Below are 24958 nucleotides of genomic sequence, written 5' to 3'. Positions count from 1 at the left end.
AACACCTTGTGTGACTGTGGCTGTGGCAGAGGTATGATTATGGAGAGAGATGAAGTGGGATCTGTTGATAAGGTATGAGTGGAGTCAGCTAAGTACAGTACCTTCGATACCGAGGTCTTTTAGTCTGGCAGGATGTTATGGCTCACGGTATCGAAGGCTGCACTCAGGTCGAGGAGGATAAGGATGTTGAGGGAACCGGTGTCAGCAGAGGTGAGGAGGTCGTTGAGGACTTTGAGGAGAGCGGTTTCTGTGCTGTGGAGGGGGCAAAAACCAGATTGGAGAGGTTCAAATTGGTTATTGGCATGAAGATGGGTTTGTAGTTGTGAGGCGACTATGCGTTCTAGGGTTTTAGACAGAAAGGGGAGGTTGGATATTGGGCGGTAGTTGTTGAGGGAGGAGGGATCTAGACCAGGTTTTTTAAGGATTGGGGTGACAGCGGCAGTTTTAAAGGCAGAGGGGACAGTTCCAAGGGACAATGAGGAGTTGAAAAGGTTAGTGAGGTAGGGGTATAGGACAGGGAGGCAGGACTTCAGGAGTGGAATTGGGAGGGTAATTCAGGGTATAGGGACATTTCGTTTTCAGAAATTAGGATTTAAAAAAAGTTTCACAGGATTTTGTTTTTGTGAGCGAATGAGGAATAAAATCTCACAATTAAATTACCCTATATACCATTTTAAAATACTAATTGCAGAGATTAAAACCCATCCCATTATTCCACACTTGTGTTGTGTAAACGAGTATAGTTTAAATCCACATAATGTTACATCAAATTCTAGTCAAGTTCCACAGGTTTCAAGCTGAGTACCACAAAATGATCAATGGTGGGTCTTTAGACAACACAGCAACTTGGATTAGAGTATTTCACTCAACATGAATGTGAAAAAGCATTAATAGTGTCTCATAGAGTAGTTTTCTGCCACAGTAGGCAGCTATTTTCAGTGAAAAATCTCTTAAAAACCCACTGTACATGACACTACTGATCAGCACCAAATGGCAGACAGACACAGTCGGAGACTATCTGGTGAACATAGTGGAGCATTTAGAGCTCAGGAGTTGGTGGAGACCAAAGCAGAGCAAAAGGAGAGTGAATATTGGACTTCAATCATCAGGTGAAAAGAAACACGACTCCAAATAAGTTATTTTACTCCGTATCTGCTGGATATGTAAAAAAGCATCTCTTTGCTAACCGGTTCGTCATATAAAACTTAAAAGGTTATATGTCAATGTTGTGTTCACAACTTGTTTTCAGATGTCCCCAAGTGGCCTAAAAACATCTATTATAACTATATAAAGCTACCTCAAGGTTGTAAACTGAACAGTAAGGGGTTAAAAGTGCTGCTTTTTAATGCAGGGTCACTTAGATTGATACAATTGTAGCATCACACGTAAACAGCCCAACATAACCTTAATATTTTTAAAAACTACTGCCAAGTATTCAATCACACTTTCCCAAAACTACACAATATTTAAGTATTGATGTGTATTTTGAGACAAGCCAACAACAGTTTTACAGCAACAGATGATGTGTTTTCTTAACAGAATAATAAATTGAGTGCACAGTGAAGGTTTTATCTCAAAAACATGAGCGAGGAGAAGGGAGTGTGAACTCCTTTCATGCCTGAGTGAGTGAGATCATGTTTCCATACAGTATATCGTTGGCAATTTCAAATAGATACTCACACACAAACAGACACAGACCCAAAGGTAAGTTGGAGCAGACAAAGAGGTGAATGACAGCCCTCTGCTGAGATGAAGAGGAGGCCTGGCAGCATGAGGAATGTCTGGGTGGGATTAGGAGACATTTCTGATTTGGCATGGTTAGCAAGATGTATGTGATGTCAATTCAGGACAAAATAAAAACTCCCTTTCTTTATACACCATGTTTGCAATCACAGGTTGCTTTTGGCTTCAGCCTCTTCTGGTAATTTGGAGTCCCATATTAACATAGGATATGGCAATCAGTGGCTAAGTAAACAAACAGCCTGTCTAAAACACAGACACACAAACAGGATTTCGAGGTGTACTAAGTGTATTGTTTCCACACTAATTGCGTCTTGCAGGAAAACTCTTGCTTGTTATTCTCAGGACTGTTTAAATAAGTCAACACTTGATATGTGAAAAAACTTGCATACATAACAAAATAAACCTATGTTAAAGTGTTTTTGTCTTTCTCTTTCTGAGCTCTGTCTTTGTGCATGAGACTGCAGTGTATTTTCAAGAATGAAAGTTGTTGTGCATGTCATCCACTAAAGGGAGTCCAGCATGACTAAGCCACCTACCGCTGAGAGTGAAAGAAAAGACACCCGGCCGCAGAATGAAGCTGTTTTCAGCCTGGCCTCTTTCAGTTTTCCTCCCTGGCATCCTAGTGTCTGTGTAAAATGAAATGTGAACGACATGCCAGCTGATGTTTTTCCCCCACTGTGGCTTAAAAAGCAAGCTGTGGAAAACATATTTACACATATACATACACCATCTTGAATACAGAAGCAGCAACTGCCCAGAGTCCCAGGAGCCTAAAAAGCTCCATTAATGACAGTTAGTTATGGTAATTTCATTAATTGTAATTCTGTGGGGAATATTGTGCACTAAAGCACAATATTAACTGGCATGATAAAGGCCTTCTATGTCTTGAGGGTCTTGAAGAACGTCAAAGTCTAAGCTTATTTACAGAGACAGGGAGGGGTGGGTGGTTATTGAGGCTACAAAACACGTTAATCTGGACACACAAGGACTGATAACTCGCACAGGATTTATAAGATGTCACTAATGATTTTATTGATATTAATGTGAAATGCATCAGGATGTTGCAAGACAAAAAAACAAACATTTGGATTGCCTGCAGGTTGAGAGCATAAAGGTTTAAGGATTGTCAATACATTGGGAAATGCACTTATTTGCTTTCTTGCCAAGAGTTAGATGAGAAGAATACCACTCTCATGTCTGTACTGTAAATATACAGCCAGTAGATAGCTAGCTTAGCTTAGAATAAAGACTGGAAATAAGGGGAAACAGCTAGTCTGGCACTGTCCAAAGGTAACAAAATATGCTGACCAGCATCTAAAGCTCACAAATAAACATTAGAGTGAATAAGCGTGTTTCCCAAAATGTCAAACTATTCCTTTAAATATGGCGTCACAGCCAGGCCACTAAACTTTTTTCATTTATGCATTATAATGGATTATTACTGACCTGTATTTCTTATGAATTTGTATTTATAAAACCATATTTATAAAAGGTGGGTGAGAGGATGTTTGTTACAGTATTTAAGCAGAAGAAGTCAGATTACAGGCTTGTCATTTTCACAAGTCTGTGGATCATGTTTCTCAATCATTAGCTTGTCTCTAAATTACATTTCAAAATCTGACACCATTTACATGGCATGGTGCAGAACAGTGGACATGAATATGCAGTTGAATAAAAATGAAATAAATGATATACAGTACAGTATATATTTAATATGTAATTATGTATTGAAATAAATGACACCTACACAACTCATTTCAGTGAACTTGCAGTATGTTTGAATTAAGCCGATTCAGCCACAGAATCAATAATAATAATAAGTCATCAATAAGTATCAAATTCATGCAAATATTTCCCAGGCAATACTAATCTCTTTTGCCTGAAAGCACTTTAAAACAATGAAAGAGAGGAAAGCAATTCAGGGAATAACACCCCAACTGTGAGAGGTCTCTAGGGGTTAAAGGTCACAAGGGTTAGGGATCATTAAGAGCATCTGTGGGCTGACAGGCTGACATAAAGCTGCCAGCAGCAGCAGGTCTGAAGCGAAGCTGATTTTGAGGGTTTTAGTGAAATGTTTGTTTATGAAGTTGTGTGGGGTTTCCCGTATACTGAGCTTCTGTGTGTGAGTGTAGTGTATATATATGTGTGACTGTGTGTGTGAGTGTGTATGTGTGTGAGTGTGAGTAAGTGTGTATGTGAGTGTGTGTGAGTAAGTGTGTATGTGAGTGTGTGTGTGTGTGTATGTGTGTGTGTGTGTGTGTGTGTGTGTGTGTGTGTGTGTGTGTGTGTGTGTGTGTGTGTGTGTGTGTGTGTGTGTGTGTGTGAGAGCATCCTCTCACAGCATGATGGGGAGACAGGCAGCAGGCAGAAACAGTCAGCTGTAGTTCTTTGTCTCTGGCTGTCCAGTAAAACTAATCCTATCTGGAATCTGAGATTGTTAGAGACAGAGAGACACGAGAGGCAGAGAGGAGGGATAAAAACAACTGAATCTGTTCGAGAAGGAAGCAGAGAAAAAGGAAGTGAAGCAATTTTTCCTAATTCTCAGACAGACATTTAATAAATAAATAAATAAATAAGATAGTACTTTATTTTGGTATTGGTATTCTTGTGGTAAAATGCTCATGTGCTTGTAGCTCCCAAAACTAATAATAATAATAATAATAATAATAATAATGAAGTATAGCCTAAATAAGAGGGACTGTTGTGAAACTGCAACAAAGCCAGCAGAAGTATTAGGCTTCTTGCTGTGTTTCTGTGAAAATGACACACTGTGTAAAAGTAGTCCATTTCAATTTGCATATCAACTACAACTGTTTCCAGGTGAAGACTGTGAGCATGTAAAGGCGCAGGGAGCAGAGAGCGGCCTTCAAAGTGTAACAAAGTGTTATGAAAAACAGTATACCGGAAAGGGACGACCGGGTAGCCTGTGTTCTGACCTTGTTGATTATCACGCACCTGTTTGTAACAAAGAATAATATTCAAATATATTTTGCGATGCAACCAATTTTCCTTTACTCTCATGTGCATCTTACCCTGGCGTACATGGAGGCTGTTTTTTGCAAGCAATAAATAATCCTTAGGAATAAGATACAAAATATTGTGTGTACAGAGTAGGAAACTGTTCAAATATAAATATTAATAAAATGTGCAATTATAAAATATGAAAGCTGAAATATAAACAAAGTTAACAGTAAGGATCATAAGATGCTCATATCTGAAGTTGCTTCTTGGTGAGTTGCATGTATAACAAGCATATAGCTACTGTATGTATATACGACATCAAATCTTAAGTACAGGTAGTTATGAAGCTCAGCGTAAATTCTTTCAGGAAGACTTCTAAGCTTTCATTCACCTCTCTCTCTTTCCTAAACTGATCAGCTGATTCTGGGCGTTCACTCTTCAGTTAACGCGAATTGGCCATGAATTCCATGAGCCAATCACATCATAGCATCCCTGCTTTAAATCTGTTCTTCTCTCTGCTGCTTGTCAGTTGTCATTTCAGGCAAAGCGTGCAACCCTCCTCCTCCCCATTCACCTCCGGTCATCGTCATCCACGGACCACAGCACCCTAGGTCCCCCTTTGGAAGACCGCTCCTGTACTTCCATCCAGTCTTCAGGCTCCTTCACCACCACCAGTGTCTAGACTCCATCGGGGGATATGCCTACTCTTGGCTTCTTTATCCCTTATAAAATTATTTAATCGCTAAAGACTCTGTACATTTCAATATTGTGTGATGTGATGAATACATTTATTTATTTTTGCACCTTTCAACGAAGTCTCCCCTGATTGAAATGTGGTTAATATGGTAAAATACTGCATCATATAAGCCAGAACATATTGTATCAGCGACCCCCATCACCACATCATTACCCCCATTAAAGCTCTACTACCCATGACTGTTTGAGTGTGAGGCCTTCAAAAATACAGCTCTGCACATCGGCTGTATGATCCTGCCTCTGGGGGGGGCATGTTTACTTCAGTGTGTGTGCCTGTGTGTGTGTGTGTGTTGGGTCTGTTGCATGCCACATTCCTCAGATGCAGAGCGGTGGAAAGGGCCATGGCTCCACTTCAGCAGAGGTGCAAGAGGGGGGATGGAGAGCAAAGTGATTGACGGCTGAGAGGAGAAGGCAAGTGAAGGGCTGAACAGGTGGATCTCCTCACTGGGATATCAACAGACCGACTGACGCTAACACCGTCTCTGCTCATCCACCAGGTAAGTGTCAGGTGATTTAAAACAACAGCTGTTGAGGCTTGATCCTGTCCTCAACAGCCAACAGGGACAAGACTTGAAAAATGCATAGGGACACAGAGGAAAACTAAACTAAGGCTGCGTTTTATTAGTTGTTCAACATGCCCTCGTTCCTTTCCACTCAGGGGAATCCCCGCCGCCATCATACAGTAAGTGTTGTTGCATTTATCTGAAAACCTGAAGTCAACTTGGTGAGATCGACCCTCAGAGGGCTGAGGGAGCGAACGAACGACGGTCTTTCCAGAGGTGTGTATCACCCACAATGCATTGCAGTTGGAGAAGATGAATAAATTACTTTCATATTTGTTAGCAGACAGTTTAAGATAACCTCATTGATAGCTTGATATTTTACTGAAAATGTAGATGTAGATTATATATATATATATATATATATATATAATGAAAATATGCAATATTAACTCATGGCAAAAATTGTTATGATCAATCACAATACAGATATCAAAACTTTCTAAATCAGAAACTCATGCCGCTAATTACCAAGTCTCATTGAACTAAGTCTGCAGCTATTTCTTATGATTTGTGAAAAGCAGTAATGTTAAATATGTTTAAAACTTGCACACTCACCAGAAATAAACAAAAAACAAGTAGCTAAAAAGAGATAAGTGAAAAACAGAGAGGCCACTGAAGAGGCATTTATCAGCAATTCATGATAATTATGTCTCAAACTAACCAGTCTCTCCGCCCTGTTAATTGTTTAAATGTGTCTTCCTTTCTAACAAAGTTTGGGAGATTATTTCTCCTGGATAACATCACTCTGCTGTGACTGTAAACAATATCATTATGAATGTAAATAGTTCTCAAACAGTTGACACAGGTGAAGCAGCGAGATGTACACGTTCATACACAATTAAGTGATGATGATGCACACAACCTCAACTGGTGACAACAAAACCATTTGCATTAACATCCCCTTGCTGCAGCTCGATGTAGATAAGGGCATGTTTCAGTCCCACTGCTGCCACTCAGTCCGGACTTTCCTGCAAAACCAAAAACCCCCTCCACTGTGGAGGTCACGATCACATCCTGATCCAAGAGCGATAAGCATCTTAATCACCCCGCAGAGAGCTCATGCTCCACCTTTCCAGTCACTCTCTGGGCCGGCATTAAATCACCACCAGGAGGCCTGGCCTACATTCTCCAATGTGGGCCAAGGCCACAGCCCTCACCTTTGCCCCACATGAGCGGGCTGAGTTCAGGAGAAGAAGTTCATTACATCTAAAATACTTTTACTAGAAGTCTCACAAATACAATAAGAGGGGTTGTACTTTCTGTGTAACCACAAGTTGTACGTCAGCAAAACAAAAGATTGGATCAAGATGAAAAGACTGTAATCAGTTTGGATCACTCTCTGCCACCACCTGCTGTGACTGCCAACAGCCAACACTCTGCCAGATCTTTGTTAAGTGACACGAGCGAAAGTTCAACTTCCATTTTGACGAATAGATTAGGTCCTTGTGGTCTTTTAGCCAACAAACCAACAATGGTGGTTCTTAATCAGAACTGCGGTAAGGACCGAGCCTTAGTACATGGGGCGCACGCTCAACCAGGTGAGTTACCAGTGCGCACCCGTTTGTTTTTAAAAATGTATACAGGTTTAGAACTACTGGTTTAACACATTGCCACCTTCTACAGTATGATTGAAAGACATTTTAATTATTACAGATCCTAACAGAGTTAAGTGACTGAAATATCAAAGTGGCGGCGCTAGAGTGCGGTGCACCGATTAGACACGCTGGATCTCTTTGTCAATATCATTATAAAATGACATTCTCTTGTTATGTTGTATAACAATTATTCCAATTTATGAGATACAGATTTTTCATTTGGGAAACAGAGACAACTTATATTAGATCGTTCTTGGTATTGGCAGATACCCTGAGTGAAATTAATTAAAACAGGTCATCCATATGGAACATGGGATCTCTCCTTTGGCAGCATGAGCACATAAAACATATAGAAGGCGTGTCTAAAAACATAAAAGTACCTGCTAACAATATGAATCTAAAGAGCAAAGGTAAAGTCATATAGACAAAGAGGAAAACAAACAAAGCATTTAAGAAACTTACTATGATTTATTAAATTTGTTTAAAATGTAAAAAGGTGATGAACCACTCACAGACAGGAATAAAAGACAAAATGTTTCAAGAATTTAAAAGCAAAACTAAGACACACATTTACAGAACGACTGTACAATATACACACAAAATCGATTTAAAAAAAACAAACAACATTAAAATCATGGATAAAGTTCTTGTACTGGTGACACTGTACATGTCTGACATAAAGATGTGAACAGTAGCAGCACTTACACTGTTCAAGACCCAAAACTCATCCTCCAATCCCTCTCATGACAGGAGGGTGATGAGTGCATCCAGAAACTTGCTCCTGTCATCCGTCTTCAGTTCAATTACTGCAGAGAAACAAAACACAGGTAAGAATGAATACATGCTCGAAGAAACAGTTTACACATCTGTAAGGAGCAAAAAGGTAGTTTGGGATACATGTTTCGGACAGGAAGGCGCAGAAATATTTAACAAATGTTATTCTGCATTTGAAACATGACTAATGTGATATTGCCTGTAGTGACAAGAACAACCTCAACTAATGCACAGAACAAAAATCCAATTTGTTTCATGATGTTTGACGCTAGAAGCTCTGCTAGAAATGAAGACAAGGCTGCCACCTAGTGTCTGATGAAGAGTTGGACAACTCCAGATATAAAACATTTATGAGGAATAAAACAGCACATTAGAAAAACAACAATATTAATCTTACTCGAAGTGTCGAAGTTGTCATGAAGAGTTCTGGAGCTGGTGCTCTCTGCAGCTTTTTCAAATGCTCGACCAAAGAAACTTTTAGAGTACAGAGAAAAGAAGGAGAGTTGAGAAAATTAGGTAATTTTGGCGGTTCACAACACATAATTAGTTGATTTTTCAAGTTAAAAAAAAACTATTTTCTGGTGTCGACTTCTCCAAATGTGAAGACTTTTCTCTATTTTACATCATTGTTAATTGAATATCTTTGGGTTTTGGACTGTTGGTCGAATAAAAGAAAAAGCAGTCTGAAGAGATAACACTGAACTCTATAATAACACACCCTGTTACTTTATAACAAACAAATAAAAAAAGTAATTGTTTCTTGCAGTTATTAAGTATAAGTATTATTTTCTCTCAAAGCATCACATAACATGGTGGAAACGTATACTCATCAGCAGGTCTGCAGATTAAATAGCAAAAAACTATAAAGTAAAAGATTCAGGATTCCAGGGTTATATTTTACACAGAAATTAGCGATTAAAACAGATTTGTAAATAAGGTATTGCACTTTCAAGTTGTATATTGGATAAACACATAATGTCTTGGTAATATCCTACATTTAAAAAAAAAAAAAAGAGTGAGGTCTTACTTACCCTGTAACAATTATTACAAAATTGTCTTATCGCAAATTTCTTTTTTTTACATAATCAACAATTCTTTGTTTAACCGCAATTAATTGCCAACATTAGCTAAGGTCGTAATAGGTATGATTGTTGATAGTAATTGACAGTTTTATGTTCACTTAAGAAAAATATCCAATGTTTTATGATAATAAAGAGGTGTGGTTTACTTCATAGGCTGTGTACCTGTGTTATTACATTATCTGGGTCACATAACCATGATATAACCAAAATATGTATTCTGGGATTCATTCAAAACTTTCATTTGTTTGCAAAAGTAACACATATATAAATATTTTTAAATTTGAATGAAAGAGACAATTATATTGTTAATCCCAATTATTTCTGAGACAATTAATTGTACAGCAAAATTTTGAATCGTTAAGCTCTAGTCTTACTTCTTCTTGTCAGATGTTTCAGACTCAGGTGGGATTCCCACAACAATCACGGTTCCCTTCTCCACGTCCTTGGGAGCAGCCATGATGAGTGGAAGAAGTTTGCAGCGCTTATTTCTCGTCTATCCGACAAAAAAACACCACGAGTGAAAGAGTGACACTAACAACAGTGTGTTTTCAGTGCAATTAAAAGCTTCTTCTCTGACAGTCTGAATCAATATATAACAATAAGATACTTACAGAATGGACAAAAGCCTTCAGGAGGTACTTGCAGAGCAGAGTCAAGGCAATGGGCTTAGAAAAGAGCTTCACATCAGGTGTTCCCTACACATGAAAGAGCAGCAGGAGGCTTTGAGTTGAGCAGGATATACTGTTGAGAAGCAGCCACACACACCTGCAGGTCATTTAGACACTCGTACCTCCATGAGGTAGCAGTAGAGGAAGGGTCCCTGTGACAGGATGAGGTTGGTACAGATGCAGCTGGCCACAGTCTGCTGGATGGCCATCAGCTTCCTCTTAGCCAGTTCAATGCCTGAATGTAGACGCTCGAGGTTACTCCTACACAAAAAGGGAGACCAAGAGGGGACATTTCACAGCTTTAAACCCCTTGTTCTGGTGATCTTATCGACATTTTACAACTCTAAGAGGATCAGGATTTTGGTTAAGTTTCTGCTACAAACCTGGAAAGAGAGTCCAGAGCCTTGATGAAGTTGTCACTGTCGCTCTCATCTTTGTCAGTGCTCTCCAGCAGGGCAGCAGTAGCATGCACCATGTCACTGGCCAGGAAGCGGTTCTTAAAGCCAAAGTGAACACCAAATGTCTGGATGCGGATGTCCTTCAAACTGATGGAAAGGGGGGGGTAAGAGAGAGAGAGAGACAAATAATTTCAGGCTGTCTGTCAATAAATGCATGTAAGTGTGTTAAGGTCATTTATGGATTCATACCCGTATTTATTGGAAGACTCCTCAATCACGTCCCTCAGGTTCTCTTTGATCGACATGTCCATTGAGTTGAATTTCTGCCTCACTTGCTTCAGAGGTAGCCTGTTAAAGGATCATTAGCAAATACCAAGCCATTAAAACAAGTTAGGGAGCTCCATTTCATATCACAGGCTCACATTAAATTCCATTTAATGACATAGGTGCTTCTGTTGATGGTGTTTCATTGATGTCTTTACCCCATGTCAGCTAGGAACTCCTGGAGTTTCTTTTGGCCATTTAACGTCCAGAGCTTGAAGTTGCACGACGTGTAACAGGAATTACAGATACTCTCATACAGGGACCAGTGCTGGTAGAGGGTTAGACGGAGGCTGAAGATGAGGGTTAAGAAAAACTCAAAAGAAAGTGATTTCTACCACTATGACACTTGAGCGTTTGGGGTAAAAATATAAAAGATCCACAATGACAACATGTCATATGAATTAAGGATACTCGTATTCAAAGGAGATCCTCATACAGTCGATAGAGAGAGAGTTCTCCTCATCCTCGTTTCGGTGGTTATGCCGGGAAACGTGTCGCTGCATTGTGGCGATGTCTGTTACATACTTCATACTAAAAGGAACAAGGCAGACAAGAATAATTCAGTGTGGGTAAACAACATGAAGTAAATACATCTTGTAATGACTGTACTACAGCAGCGAGTCCCCCTATTTAATTCTAAGGGACTCAATTGACGTTTTTGAGAATTATGTTTTGAAGTATTGAAGATATTCTTACTGTGTGATTTTATCATGAACCCACTGGTCTGTCAGTCCAATGACGGCCCACCTGCAAAGAGGAAACCTTAAGAGTCTACATCTAAAAGTCTGTACAGGGCGCGGTGCATTTCCACAATGTTCAGTTAATGTCATTAAAAATATTTTATCACAAAGCTTACCAGAGCATGTCCTTGGTGTCTTTAGTTAACACCCACGCCAGCTCAAAAAACATCATTGACGCCTGACAAAAGACACATGAAGAAACTTACGATTAAAACGTTAATTATTCAAGAATTCATTCAGGAATAATAACAGAATATGTTAAATGAAAGTTAACATAGAGCTATGCATAATGAACTCTCAATTGTGTATAACGATATACTTTAAGTTTAAGACATTAAATTAATTGCCCATGCTCATCTAAGGTTTCCAGAACTCAAAAGAAATGCATGAATTTAAAAGCTGTCTACTCACAGAAGTCCCATGATATTCATACTGCTCATAGTCAAACAAGATTTCCCTCCTGAGAAATGAATGAAACATTAGTGTCGATTTAGTAATTGTAATCACTACATGACAAACACTACCCCTACACCTCCTTAAAAAAAACACTTCACCTTCGTGCCTCCCACTCCCTCTTCGCGCGCTGTCTTTCAATTCTCCTCTCAACTGCCCCCTGCAATGACATGATCAGTCACACAACCATTAGTCACGTCAACACTGTTGTGATTAATTTCAGTGATGTATTCTCATTCTGTTCAATACGTACTTCATCAAATCTTCTCCGTTTCCCAGACGGCTCTGAGCCTTCATCACTCTCATTTCCAGAGTCACCTCCTTCCTCGTCATCTTCATCTCGAAATATATCATCATATGGGGGCACACCAAGGTCATCGTCCTGTTTGATTAGCAGCTTTATCTGTGGATGAAAGGATAGGAGTTAACACAATGTTAAGTTTCAGAAGTTTTGGTTTCGCGAACAAACTTCAAGAGCTAAACAGGAGAAAGTACTTAACCACTGAACAAGCTAATAAAGACTTAGATTGATAATTATCCATCACCTGGGTGTCATTGTAGACATTGACCACATCTACGGGCCGGTGAGTGTCACAGATGAAGAAGATGGAGTCATCATCCGGCTGCAGCATCTCAAGAAGGTCAACATTTGCCCCGCAGTTGATGAGAACAAAATACCGGAACTACAACACACCAAACACCAAAAGATTACATTTAGTGTAAAGTGACAGTGTGGCAAACATCAACAGTTCTTCTTTGTGTATCCTTCGGTCATTTAGTCACGTCTAAGCTCAGGTCTGATTTGATCATACCTGCTCTTTATGTTCAAGGAAGGCAGTGCCAAGGTCCTGCCAGCCTGTAACTGGCACAAGTGTGTACTGGACCTGGTCACAGTGGAACAGTGCCTGGTAATAAGAGAAAAAGATTCAGCAAATATTGTTGAATTTATTAATTCATCATTAGTTGCTCACTAAAAACTACGCACACAGGAACAGTGAATTTTGAGCCACTGAAAATGAAGCCTGTAAGAAAATTTACAGACAAATCTATAGTATAAATAATATAAATACTTTTATCATCAGCATTTAATGTGCGTAGCCATTAGTTTTATCTCAGGAAATGTGCATTGCCACATGATTTAAATGTGTCAGCTTTTACATTACCTAAGTACAATCTGCTGACCATAAGTGTAAGAGACATAACTAGAGGTATTTAATAACTATGTTCTCATGTTAACAAGCTTCAACAGATCCTGTAGTCTTGTCTCACATCAGTTATTGTACATAACATACATTATACAAGGAAGGTGCTGCTAAAGTGTTACAAAGAACTCACTGAATCAATTTAATAAGAGACACAACTACATTATAGCTAAAGAGTGCTACTTATTGATAACGTCAAACTAAATACTAAGCTAGTGGTTTCTAATAGAGCATAGCATATGGTATATTTCATTTGAGGGGATCTCATTATGTGCCCTGTCTAAACAGAGGTAGCATGAGCCAATGAGCCTAACAGTTAACGTTAGCTGCCTGCTGGTTGTCTGACTCTTACCTGTAGTATCTTACAGGCGCAGAGAGCGTCGATGTCTGACGCCACCAGGAGTGCGACTCTCTGAAAGCAAAGTACAACATGTTTAACGTTAGTTTAACATAGTTAAGTATAGCATATAAAATAAATACTTTGCGTCTCAAATACCATAACTGACTATAAGGTACCTATCCATTAACGTTAAGTAACGTTAGCAAACAGTCATTCGTGGTTCAAGTTAACTAGTTAACCTTACTTTACGGTTAGGTAACGTTAACGGTAGCTCGGTAACAACTTACCTGGTTGGCAACAACTTCATAAAATTCCTTCCTTATGTCCGTGATAAACATTTTCAAAAATTAAAATGTTTTAAGATGAGGACAGACCGGGTAAAATAACGCTAAAGTGGCATGAACAACGGGTTATTTTGGTTTGCTGTCACGGAGCTTTCTTTGCTGTTCCGTGTTGGAAATGTGGCGCCAAATCTGTAGTCAGTCACATCCAACCAATCACTGGAAAGGAATTAACGTACGTCATACACTAGATGCCACGCCCGCTGTACTGAAGAAAAAACGGCCCAAAACAAAGAGAAACCGGACATCAGTTTATATTCCCCACTCAATTATTTCTGGTAGGCTATTTGTATTTTACTAGAATATTTCCATTGTATGCTAATGTATACTTACTATAGTATACTAAATATATACTTGCTAGAGCTACTGCACTACGAAGGCAAATATTGTTCTTTTTTACTCATTACATTTATCTATCTATTGACTATCTATTGACATCTTTAGTTACTAGTTACTTTGCATAATACAAAATATAAATCAACTAATACATTATGAAATATTGTTATAGGTTAAGATACACAGCAGAATATAAAGTAATGAAAATTTGCCCCACCTTTTCCAGCTGCAAAATTAAAGCGATGACCACAATGCATCATTAATTATAATCCAATAATATAATAGGCTTATGTGTGATTCTGAAATGGGCAATTCTGCATAATGAGTACTTTTACTTTTCGTACTTTAAGTATATTTTGATGCTAATACTTTTGCACTTTTACTTAAGGCATGTTTTGAATGCAGGACTTTTACTTGTAACAAGAGTATTTTTTAACACTGTAGTATTGGTATTTTTGACTAACCCTAACCTTTTTTATCCACCACTGCCTAATCCTGATTAAATAGGGAAGGCTGAAGGAACACCATTTTTGAAATGCTCAGGTCACGAGTCCAAATTCCCCAATGCAACCCCACCCTACTAAGAAATGATCCCCCATTAAAATGTTAAAACTATTAGCTACTGCTTATACACAAGACAACTAAGAGAAAAGATATTGTTGCAGCAATTGTACAGTTACTTTACTGTACTGTGACCAGGGCCAAACAGCATTCAAACCATTTTTATGGACATCACTTTTATACAAAATACTGTTAAATGAATGAAGAACATTTTAGACAATTTTAGATTCTAAAATCCTTACTACAACCACAATCCTGACTGTGATGTTCCTTCAATTCTCTTAATTCAAAAATGTTCAATTCAGTGAATATTTGCCCCAGAGTTAATCTTTTAAACTATGGTTTGACAATCCTTCTTGTTAAAATGTAAACTAAAGGACTTCCCCATATCAAAACAATAAGAAGTACACCGAAATATGAGAATATAGAGATTGCAGCTTTAAAACCAGAAAATACATTTGAAAAAGTGACTATTCTGCACACCTTTATTGCTAAAATATAAACTGCTTCATAATTTGACTAATACATTTGTAATTTTCTCTTTTTTGTTGTTGTATCCTGTTATCCTATACCACTTTTCAACATGTCCTTGTTATACATTTCATAGTGTCTAAATAAGTGCCTGTTATTCATCACACATTTCTGACTCAAAGGAAAATAAGCAAAATACAGTGTGTATTGCGAGATTATTTAGAAACATCATTTAATGTCACCAAAAGAGTTGTTAAAAGCATCACAACATGTACAATCAGGATATCAGCAAAAGTGGCTGTTTACAAGCCAAGGCAAATTATGATAAGCATGACATAAATAAAGCAAACAGGCAAGTTTTAGTATCATCCCTTGTAATGACAGAAGATCTGAAAAAAAACAGACATAATCCACAACCTGATACAGTATTCATGTACTGAAAATCACATAAATTAATAGAAACAGATGGAAATGGATTGGATTGGAGATTGATGGGATTTGGAAGGAAGTAATGAAGTAAATATGTTGCTATTTACTTGTAGCTGTGAAACATGCAGGATTTTATCAAAATGCAGCAAAGTCTAATACATTTTTTTTGTCTAAAGATCCCCCAGAAAGCCACGTGCCTACAAATATGATTCCTATTTTCATGAAATAACATGATCACATTTAAGGTAAACAAACAAATATTTAAAATTCAAGTAAACTCCTACATGCCCCAACATTAAATACACTTAGACCTATACATCATATCATAATAACTGTAAGATTGACCAAGAAATGTAAGATATTATTTGTGTCTAAGTTTTGTAAAAAGTTAAGTTTTTCCTCCTCTTAGCTTCTCTCTCACCCAGAAATTTTCACATTTGACTCCATCAACAATAACATTTATGGAAAGAAATATTATTTTTTTTCTGAGGTAAAGAAAGGCAGCATGCCACATTTAAACATCATGTAGTATATTCCCAACTGACTCCTCTACACAAAAATATTCAGAACAAAGTTGTGTACATGACAGGGAGCACATGCAGTATATAATTAATTCTTTAACTAAGAGTAACAAAGTAATGTAGTAAACAAAGGCACAAATTCATCTGTTTTTCTCTGCCAAGTTTGGTCTGAAACCACTGTGATCCAGCTGCTTGATTCACAGCGACGTGTGTGCTTTGACCCTGCAAAACTTTGGCTGATTGCACACACAAACAGAAACATAAAGAGGTTTGGTTGTTTCTCATGTTTTCAACCTGAAAAAACAGTCATGTCTATGTAACATTGTGATGTTTTTTTCCAATTGAAAACCAATCTTACAAACCCAACGGAAAGATAAAACAGAAAGAAAAAAAAATTAAAACGGAAAGACCAGAAAAAAAGTTGTAAAATCATAACTGAATCATAGACTTTTACTGACTAAAGTTAAAGTTGATGAAAATTTCCAGAAAACAAAAACCTTTACGGGCCAATAAAACAATTAACAGGATAGAAAACCTCACCAGCAGGAGCACTGGGAGGCTAGCACCATCACCTGAAGAGGTTACAATCTGACCTCACTCAGGTTCATCAGAAAGATCTGGTGTCACTGTCACTCCAACAACTAACTCCTGTACAGTTCTGGTGAACATTCACACTTCAGATGTGTTGGCAAAGGAGCAGGAAGAGTTACGAGAACCAGACCTGCAGTCAGCCTGAGACCACTCGTGCAGGAAAACCTTCTTTTACAGTCATATTAACTATATTAACATATGTGCTGTCCAGTTAGAGCAAAGATGTGATTATATCATGTGTGTTTGTCACAAAGAAAGTACAGCAAGCACTGCAAAAACTGTGAGAAGAGACGAGTGGAGCTGCTACATCAGTGCGTTATACTAAGGACTGGGCATATGAACCCTTTCCAGATGTTAATCAAACAATCTGTGAATGGAAACATTCTAAATATAATATAGGTAGACAGAACGATTTAAAGCACTCAGAAACAGCGGAGCAATGTGGAGATAAATTGAAGATATAAAGCTAACCAAGTGGTTTAGATTAACCTGCTTTACACATAAAGGTGCTTTCAGAGTGGGGTGGGCCATATGTACTGTGGGACGATATCAATTTTGTCAAATGTTAGAGATTTTTATCCTAAAGTCTGGTGATATTCCGTACTTTTGTTTTTTGACAAATCAAAAACCAAAACCAACAATGAATTGATCCTACTAACAAGTGTTGTGTGTAAACAAAGCCGGACATATCATTTTCATCGTCCCAAAGCAACTTGGCCACTAAATGTGTATTAATCCACAGCTGAAACTAGTCCCCAACAAATGCACTATTTACTCCTGGATGAGTAATGTTTACTAAAAACTACAGTGCCCAGTTAGTTTAGGACATTTCTGAGCCTTTTATTCAGATATTAAAGTATTGATATGATGATGTAAAATGACATATACTGATAGAGGATTGTATCCGTATCACCCACCCCTACTTTTAGATACAAACAGCCCACATAAACACCTCTTACTTCACCAGTTTGTTGCTGTCAAATCAAATACAATATGGTGCAGATGATCTAAGCTCAAAGGACCACTTGCTAATTATTTGGAACCGTCAAAATGATCTCAGTCTTCGAGTGGAGCCGGCTCAAGTGATCAAATGATTTAAACACTTGGGTACATGTCATGATAACAAGTGGTCGTGTATGGAGGAGAGATTTTAACCTGTGTATTGGTTCAAGGATCTCCTTAAAGTGTTCAGTCTGCTGTTGTTTCACATTCAGGTCTCGTGATTACACCTGAACCAGCTCCATTTGCAGAAGAAGACTTCGAGATGCAGTTGAAAGCTCTCAATCATTAATAAAAAGGACCCTTTTGAGCTTGAGCTAAAAATAATGATTATTTTAATTATCTAATATCTTAATTATTCTTTTATATTAATTGATTAGTCAACGATTTAGTCTGATAAATGTCAAAACTTCAAATTGCTTGTTTTGTCTTACCAACAGTCCAACCCTTATATATTAAATTCACAATGACAAAAAGCAGCAAATCTTCACATTTAAGAAGCTGCAAAAACCCAAGGGTTTAACAACCAAAAAATGTGTCAATTATCAAAAGTATTGTCAATTAACCACATAATCGTTTCGGCATATGGTTGAGCTCTGATTCTCTTTACCTTGTATTGTTTTTCCCAAAAGTCAAGAATGAACATCCGTGCACGAACCTCAACCCTGCTTGTTGAAAAAAGTTTACAAAACAATCCCCAAAAAGTGTTCCAACATGAGAAACTGCCTCACAGCAGCTGAGCCGGTGGTTGATGGGCAGTGGACCATTAGTGCAGTGCTTGTGTAGTTGACCTGCTCAGCTGTTGTGCGTATTTTAAGTTATGTAATCTATAGGCACAATACACAGCGTGTGAAGGGCTGGGCCTTATGGAAAATAATAAAAGTCATCGTATCCACCAGGCCCTTCAATGTTGATAACTTTTATATGTAATGATGTCGGTTTAGGTTTGGAAGTTGTTTATGTAGTTGTTAAACTGGTGTTGTTATTTACAGCAACTCTCAAGTGTTTGAGAAACCATTCAGAAGAAATGTGGCATTAGTCTTTTTTAGTTTAGGAAATACACCATGTGTCACCATACAAAAAAATAAATAAAAAATGCCACAATACAGTTAAAATGATTGACGATAAACAATAAATATTGACTGCCCAGCCCTATGGGTGTGAAAATTGGAATTAGAAGGATTACAATGTAACCCAGTATGAATGACACCAGTAACAGAACAGATAGCTGTTCTACAGGGGCAGGATGTAGTTGGAGTTGGCAAGTTTGCGCTCCTGTGCGGCGGGAACAGTCTCTCTGTGACGCAGAGGTCTGTGGCACTCAGCATCCTGAAGAGGAGGGTAGTGTTGTCTGTAACACAACCAGGCAAAGGAGAGGCCCAGCAGAGAACCCACCAATACATCTACATGGAGGAAAGAGAAACACGCACGCGTGTAATATTCAGAGAAACTATGCAGAGCGACGAGAAGACAAGAGTTTATTTGTCACACTATATATATATATACATCATATATATATATATATATATATATATATATATACACACACACACACACACACACACACACACACACACACACACACACACACAGAGAGAGTTTGATTCCACAGCATGAATGCTTTCAATCTATATTCAACATGTTGGGAGAATATTAACCCTAAGACGGATTTGTTTTAGGTTAAAATATTCCATTAACTTACAACTTAAAACGAAAATTGGTGTCCTTAAAGGTTGGATTATCCTAATTTTTTTAATTAAGGCATTAAGATCAATTTCCAAAAGATGATTTTTTTTTATTCCTCTTTTTAAGTCAACTTTAGCATGGGTTCATAAACTTATGAGCACCACTGTAAATTGTCATATTTCTTCAATCAACATGAAAAACCTTAAAAATGATCCCAGCAACAGCTACCAGTCAATAGTGTCGACATTTTTCACACATCCTCTTTCACTGTGTCCCTCTAAACCATCTTCTGCTACTGACCTTGCCAGTGGTGTTTGTAGTCACAGGTTCTGGAGAGGGCGATCACAGTCGCAATGAGTAAAGGTGTGAGAAAGGCACACAGCCGCCACGCTCTGCCTTGGCCTGCTGCACTGAAGCAGCGCAGCTTTCCTGCGATGTACAGCGCTGTGAAACCCAAACCTGCAAAGGCAACTGGGGCCGAGGAGAAAGGATGGAAAGGGTGATCAGAGCCAGAGAAAGTTGTATACAGGAACAGAGAGAACTCAAAGAAAAAACAACAAAAAGAGAAGGGGCAAGGATTAGAGATGGGGAGTAACATCTGATGCTATCTTTCTTATATGACAAAATAAAAGCCTGGAGGCTAAAACAAGCTTATAATAGTTTTGAATTTTCAATTTCATTTTTAGTTATATTCCAGTGTGTGTGTTTGCTAGTTTTAGTTTAGTTTCATTTTTTTTAGGTTTAGTTTTAGTTTTTATATATTTAGTTTTGATTTGTTTTTGTTAGGGCCAGGTATAATGTCTCAGAAATATGTAGCTACATTATATACATACAAAATATGTGGTTGGTGAACTGTGTAGGAATGGCCATGATGTTTAATGTTTACCTTTTGAACTACTTTAAGGCCTTTTTACAGTCGCCGCAGCAGACCTGTTGCGCGCCAATGTGACGTCAAAATGACGTAGATCTCGCTGGCGCGCCAGGATTTTGAGTGCGCGACCACTCTATTTTTTCCACCTCTGTTCAGGAAAAGACTGCAACTAGTGTCGCAACCACCACGCATGAGTATAAATGGTTACGGCGCTCCCATGATGTCACATTTGCGCACGACAAGTCGGCTGCGGCGAATATACCAGACGCCTTAGTGCCTAATGTGAAGCAACTGCAGAGCAGCACCATCTCCTGGAATGTCAAGTCTGTTCAATTTCTGTGGTTCAATGTCAACAAGAGTTAACGTGAAAATTCACATCACCTTTCAGTAGAAATATATTATAGCTAAAAAACTAAAACTAAAATGATTTACGTTCATTTTTATTTTATTTTATTAGTTAGTAGTTTTTAAACCTGGTAATATACTGTAGTTCCAGTTTAGTTTTAGTTTAATAAAAATATTTTTCACTGCTTGTTTTCATTTTAGTTGAATATAATAACCCTGGGCTAAAATACACTTATATACATCTATTGTCCCACTTTGTGCATTTGTTGTCCTTGCTGCCTGCTGATGAAAATGTACCAGCTACTGATGCATCATCAAACATAAAAGGCCCTTACAGGAAGAGTGCCCGCTGGGAAAGCTCTTCCTTCCCTCCATGACTACATCTGGGTCACCGCTGCAGCGCAACTCCAGGTTCATCTGACCGTCTGGGAAACAGCGATAGAAGAAGTCTGGTCGTGGCCTGGGGCAGGTGACACACACAGAGAAGACGGATTTAGGCTTTTATCCACTTTGGCACTGGGTTTCATTATTATTTGCTATGTTTGTGTACAATGTTTACCTGCCAACAACAAGTTTGATGACGTTGGTGAAAACTCCATTCAGTACCAGAGTCAAAGTCACAGCTGGATGACAGAGAGAAACAGAACAGAGTCATTGAAAAAAGGCAAAAAACTAGTTGACATTTTTGTTTTAATATGAAAAACCAGATGTTTGCGTGCAGCTTTCTTACCCAGCGAGGCTTCTTTTAGATCGCCTCGTTCCGACTTCATCAGGAAGGTGAAAACCAGGATAACAATCAGTGGGGTAAAAACTGCTACACTCTGATGGAGATATAGAGAGAGGAGAGTAATACAACTCTAATCCACTTTAATCCATATGCATGTCTGTACGCAAGTGTATACATTAATAACTCCATTTAACTACAAATTGCTTACACCTAAAATTCTACCAATATTAAAGATTTTGTGAAGCACACACTAGTTTTTTTATTTATATTTATAAGTTTCTATTTATGTCACTACAGAAAGAACTTCAACATGCAAAGGCTTGAATGAGTAAAATGAAAGCTATGACAATACTGCATTTATGTCCACCATCTCTGCCTGTCCTTGCTGAGGAGTACTGCATTTAAAAATAAATCTGCAGTGCTTTATCACACAATGAAACTGAAGTTTTTGACACAAATAAAATACGTGACATTCACTGTGGTAATGACCTCATCTGAAGTCTAACCCTGCAAATTGATTTTCAAACTGTAATGAGACCAGTGGTTGTGTGGAAGGTAGGAAATGAATCTAAAAATGTATGATTTGCTTTAGAGAATGGTGGTCAAAGTGATGTAAACTGCGATTATTGTGCTAAAAAGAAACATTGGTATGGTCCTTTAAACACAGTAAGAGGAAGGAAGTAAATTCAGATATACTGACTGCTGTCAGGGGTGAGGTACGAGGGGGAAAACACTGCACTAAGGGATTTATAATGTTCCATTTGAACTCAGAGGTGTGCAGCCATATTACTTACAAACATAAGAGAAGTGGGTACATGGTCTCTCTCCACACGATGGAATTTATACAACCACATCTCCTCTGGCTGGATCTCACGGTAGAAAGGAGGAAGCTGCTCCGTGACACTACACCAACACAAAAAGAGCTATGTTTGTTTTCTCATCATTAAAAACAATGCCTGCCTTTTAAATAATAGATCCATAAAGCAACGATGAAAATGATTCAAAGTTGGATATACTTACAGGAACACGATCAACAGCGCCATCCGGATGGAAATTTCCGACAGGAAACCACGAAGCAGCCTCCTCTTCATTTTGGTTCTTGGAGTGGACTTCAGTCAACAGCAAACATTGTCACTCCACTTTCATTTAACTTAACTGGGACTAGAAAAAGAAAGAACGGAGTTTAAATTTATGTCATTAATTTGGGTGTTGAAAGAAAAAAAAAAAAAGAGTGGTGAGCTCATATTTCATTAGTTAGAGAGATTGTGAGTGTGCAAGTGGAAAAACAGTAAATCTAATTACTATATACTTCAGTCACACGTGGACAAATTCATTTAAAAGTACACATATCTGCTATATATAATCCTGATGGATTATCGGATGAAAATAATAAACTGGCTTTGCTTCAAAAAGGTCCTCCACACACCCACACAGGTGTTTTCAGTAATTCTGCCTGAAAGACCTCTTTTGAGAAAGTACAGATTAAACTCATCTGACATCTTCCTGTTACTGATGTTATTTTTTGTTAGGATGGGATATTTCTATCACTTAACTACCTGTATCACCTAACTGAAATTGGATTTTTGAGCACAAGACCAGTATAACATTTCTTATTACTTATTGACTAATATATACACACACTGGTACTGATATACAGTATCTATGAACAGTTAATATTAGTTGATTTATAAGCCTGTAAACGTAGATTTCCCCCCTCAAACAAACTGAATTTGAACATTTATACAGATGTCAGTGTAAAGAGGAGAAAGGATCTTTGTGGGAAAACAATACAAAAAATGGAAATATAAATACCATATTCTGCTTTATACCAAGTATCTCCACCACTTTTACTCTGATCTGGTGAAATGCTGGTAAAGATAATGTTGAATATCTTTAAGCTTTTACTCCTCCTTTAAGCCCCTGCCCTGTCTAAAACGTGATATAGGCCAACATGGTGCACCTGTGCCCTCCTCTTCTAGGTGATGCACACATTTAAAAGCTATGTTATTTAATTGCATATAACATCAAGCCTGTTTTTATAATAACAATACTAAATGCACAGTTTCTGCCAATATACAGAACAAGACAAACAGGCTAACATTAAGTGCCTGTGTTGTAGAAACCAGATGTTAGCAGCCTAAGCTAAGCCAGCTAGCAACATCTGTCAAACAAGACATCTCTGGCCCATTTCCGCATTGTCAAACAGGAAATCCCAGCTCCGTTACTAACCTTCAACAAGTCGTTATTTTATCTCTTCATCCTCATATTAACGTGTGCAGTTAACATGAATTAGGCCTCAATATCCTTTGTTTCTGCCGACGGTGTAAGTCGCACATTTGAGAAGAAACAAGGATGCCACGGAGGAGATGAGCGCTGCGTGAAGCTTGCGGCTACATATGAGCTACTTCTGGTTACGGATTTCCAAAATAAAAGTATGTAGTTAAATGTACAAATTAATTTGTGAAAATAACGTCAACAGCGCTTGCTCTTGAGATTTCGACTGCACCACACTAATGTCAGTAAATTAATTTTGAAAAATATAAAATGTTTTCCTTGGTATTTTACTTTCTTTCTAAATATCATTATCATGCACAGTTACAGATGAAACTACTCATTAATATACAATTATATTCGTATTCTATAAAGCAGAAGTCAGTTCAGTTATATATTATCCATATGAACATTGCCAAAAAAAGTAAGAGGCTTATTTTGTAATACGTATTTAAAAAGTAATCAGTAAAACTTACTTTAAGTAAACGACTCTTAGAATGTATCCATGTGTTATTGTACTTCCGTTGTTTTCATTGTATCTTGTGACGTGTGTTTTAAATACATCTTGACGGTCAATGAAGTTACGTGAAGGATTTTTTGTGGCAAATTTGTTTGTTAGTGCTGGATATTCTGTAACAAACATTTAGAATATTACTCAATATGAATCACGTATTATTGCCATATTCTTTGGTTTCATACTGCACACTATTTATAATTTACTGTACTAGTTAGGCCCTATAGATTAAATGAGCTTGCTGTTTGACCACAGGGGTTTAAAAAAAACATACATAGGTTGTCAGTTTTTTATTCAAAATGCACTGGAGTAGAAAATGTAGTGCTCTATAAACCGGAAATGGTCGTGTAGGTAATTGTATCTGCCTTGACATGTGGATACAAAAAGCCACGTCACAGCCATCTAGAATAGAATTTTTATTTTCCCATCAAATCAATTAAACTTTTGCTTGTTCCTCTAATTTCACAAAGTCCTGTAGTTTAAAGTTGCTTTAATGACACTCATGCAAATGGGAATGTCTTCAGACTTCACAGTATACATTAAAGCATTGCAATGAATGCACCTTTAACTAGAGGTAGTACTTTTATTTAGGGAAATCCTTCACCATTAACACAAAAAAGATTGTTTTATTTCTAAGCTTCGAATCAATATAATTTCAAATTTATCTTATGTTTTTAATCAAGTTTCAATTTGATT

At 37.8% G+C, this 24958-nt stretch overlaps 2 protein-coding genes and 1 long non-coding RNA gene across 3 annotated transcripts; 1 reads left to right on the top strand and 2 right to left on the bottom strand.

Annotated features, from left to right (window-relative positions):
* The first annotated feature begins 5782 nt into the window (after window positions 1-5782).
* On the top strand, window positions 5783-9396 carry LOC144518426 (uncharacterized). The gene is made up of 3 exons (XR_013502009.1): window positions 5783-5957; window positions 6119-6239; window positions 8369-9396. It is a non-coding gene; the product is annotated as an uncharacterized LOC144518426 (long non-coding RNA).
* Window positions 8067-14068, bottom strand: cdc45 (CDC45 cell division cycle 45 homolog (S. cerevisiae)). The gene is made up of 18 exons (XM_078251103.1): window positions 13887-14068; window positions 13612-13671; window positions 12870-12962; window positions 12603-12740; window positions 12311-12460; window positions 12159-12217; window positions 12016-12064; window positions 11721-11782; window positions 11561-11611; window positions 11276-11395; window positions 11023-11154; window positions 10790-10888; window positions 10526-10687; window positions 10265-10403; window positions 10086-10169; window positions 9849-9967; window positions 8790-8866; window positions 8067-8424 (listed from the first exon to the last, which is right to left on the bottom strand). Exons 1-18 carry the CDS (start codon window positions 13935-13937, stop codon window positions 8360-8362), a joined length of 1710 nt encoding a protein of 569 aa, XP_078107229.1. The 5' UTR covers window positions 13938-14068; the 3' UTR covers window positions 8067-8359.
* A 1445-nt stretch (window positions 14069-15513) lies between these two features.
* Window positions 15514-23877, bottom strand: plpp5 (phospholipid phosphatase 5). The gene is made up of 8 exons (XM_078251102.1): window positions 23707-23877; window positions 22498-22638; window positions 22272-22380; window positions 21481-21571; window positions 21310-21373; window positions 21086-21210; window positions 19835-20005; window positions 15514-19251 (listed from the first exon to the last, which is right to left on the bottom strand). Exons 2-8 carry the CDS (start codon window positions 22566-22568, stop codon window positions 19082-19084), a joined length of 801 nt encoding a protein of 266 aa, XP_078107228.1. The 5' UTR covers window positions 22569-22638; window positions 23707-23877; the 3' UTR covers window positions 15514-19081.
* Window positions 23878-24958: the final 1081 nt, after the last annotated feature.

The sequence above is a fragment of the Sander vitreus genome, chromosome 5, assembly GCF_031162955.1.
Source record: "Sander vitreus isolate 19-12246 chromosome 5, sanVit1, whole genome shotgun sequence".
Classification (NCBI taxonomy): domain Eukaryota; kingdom Metazoa; phylum Chordata; class Actinopteri; order Perciformes; family Percidae; genus Sander; species Sander vitreus.
This window is presented reverse-complemented; position numbering and strand designations above follow the sequence as displayed.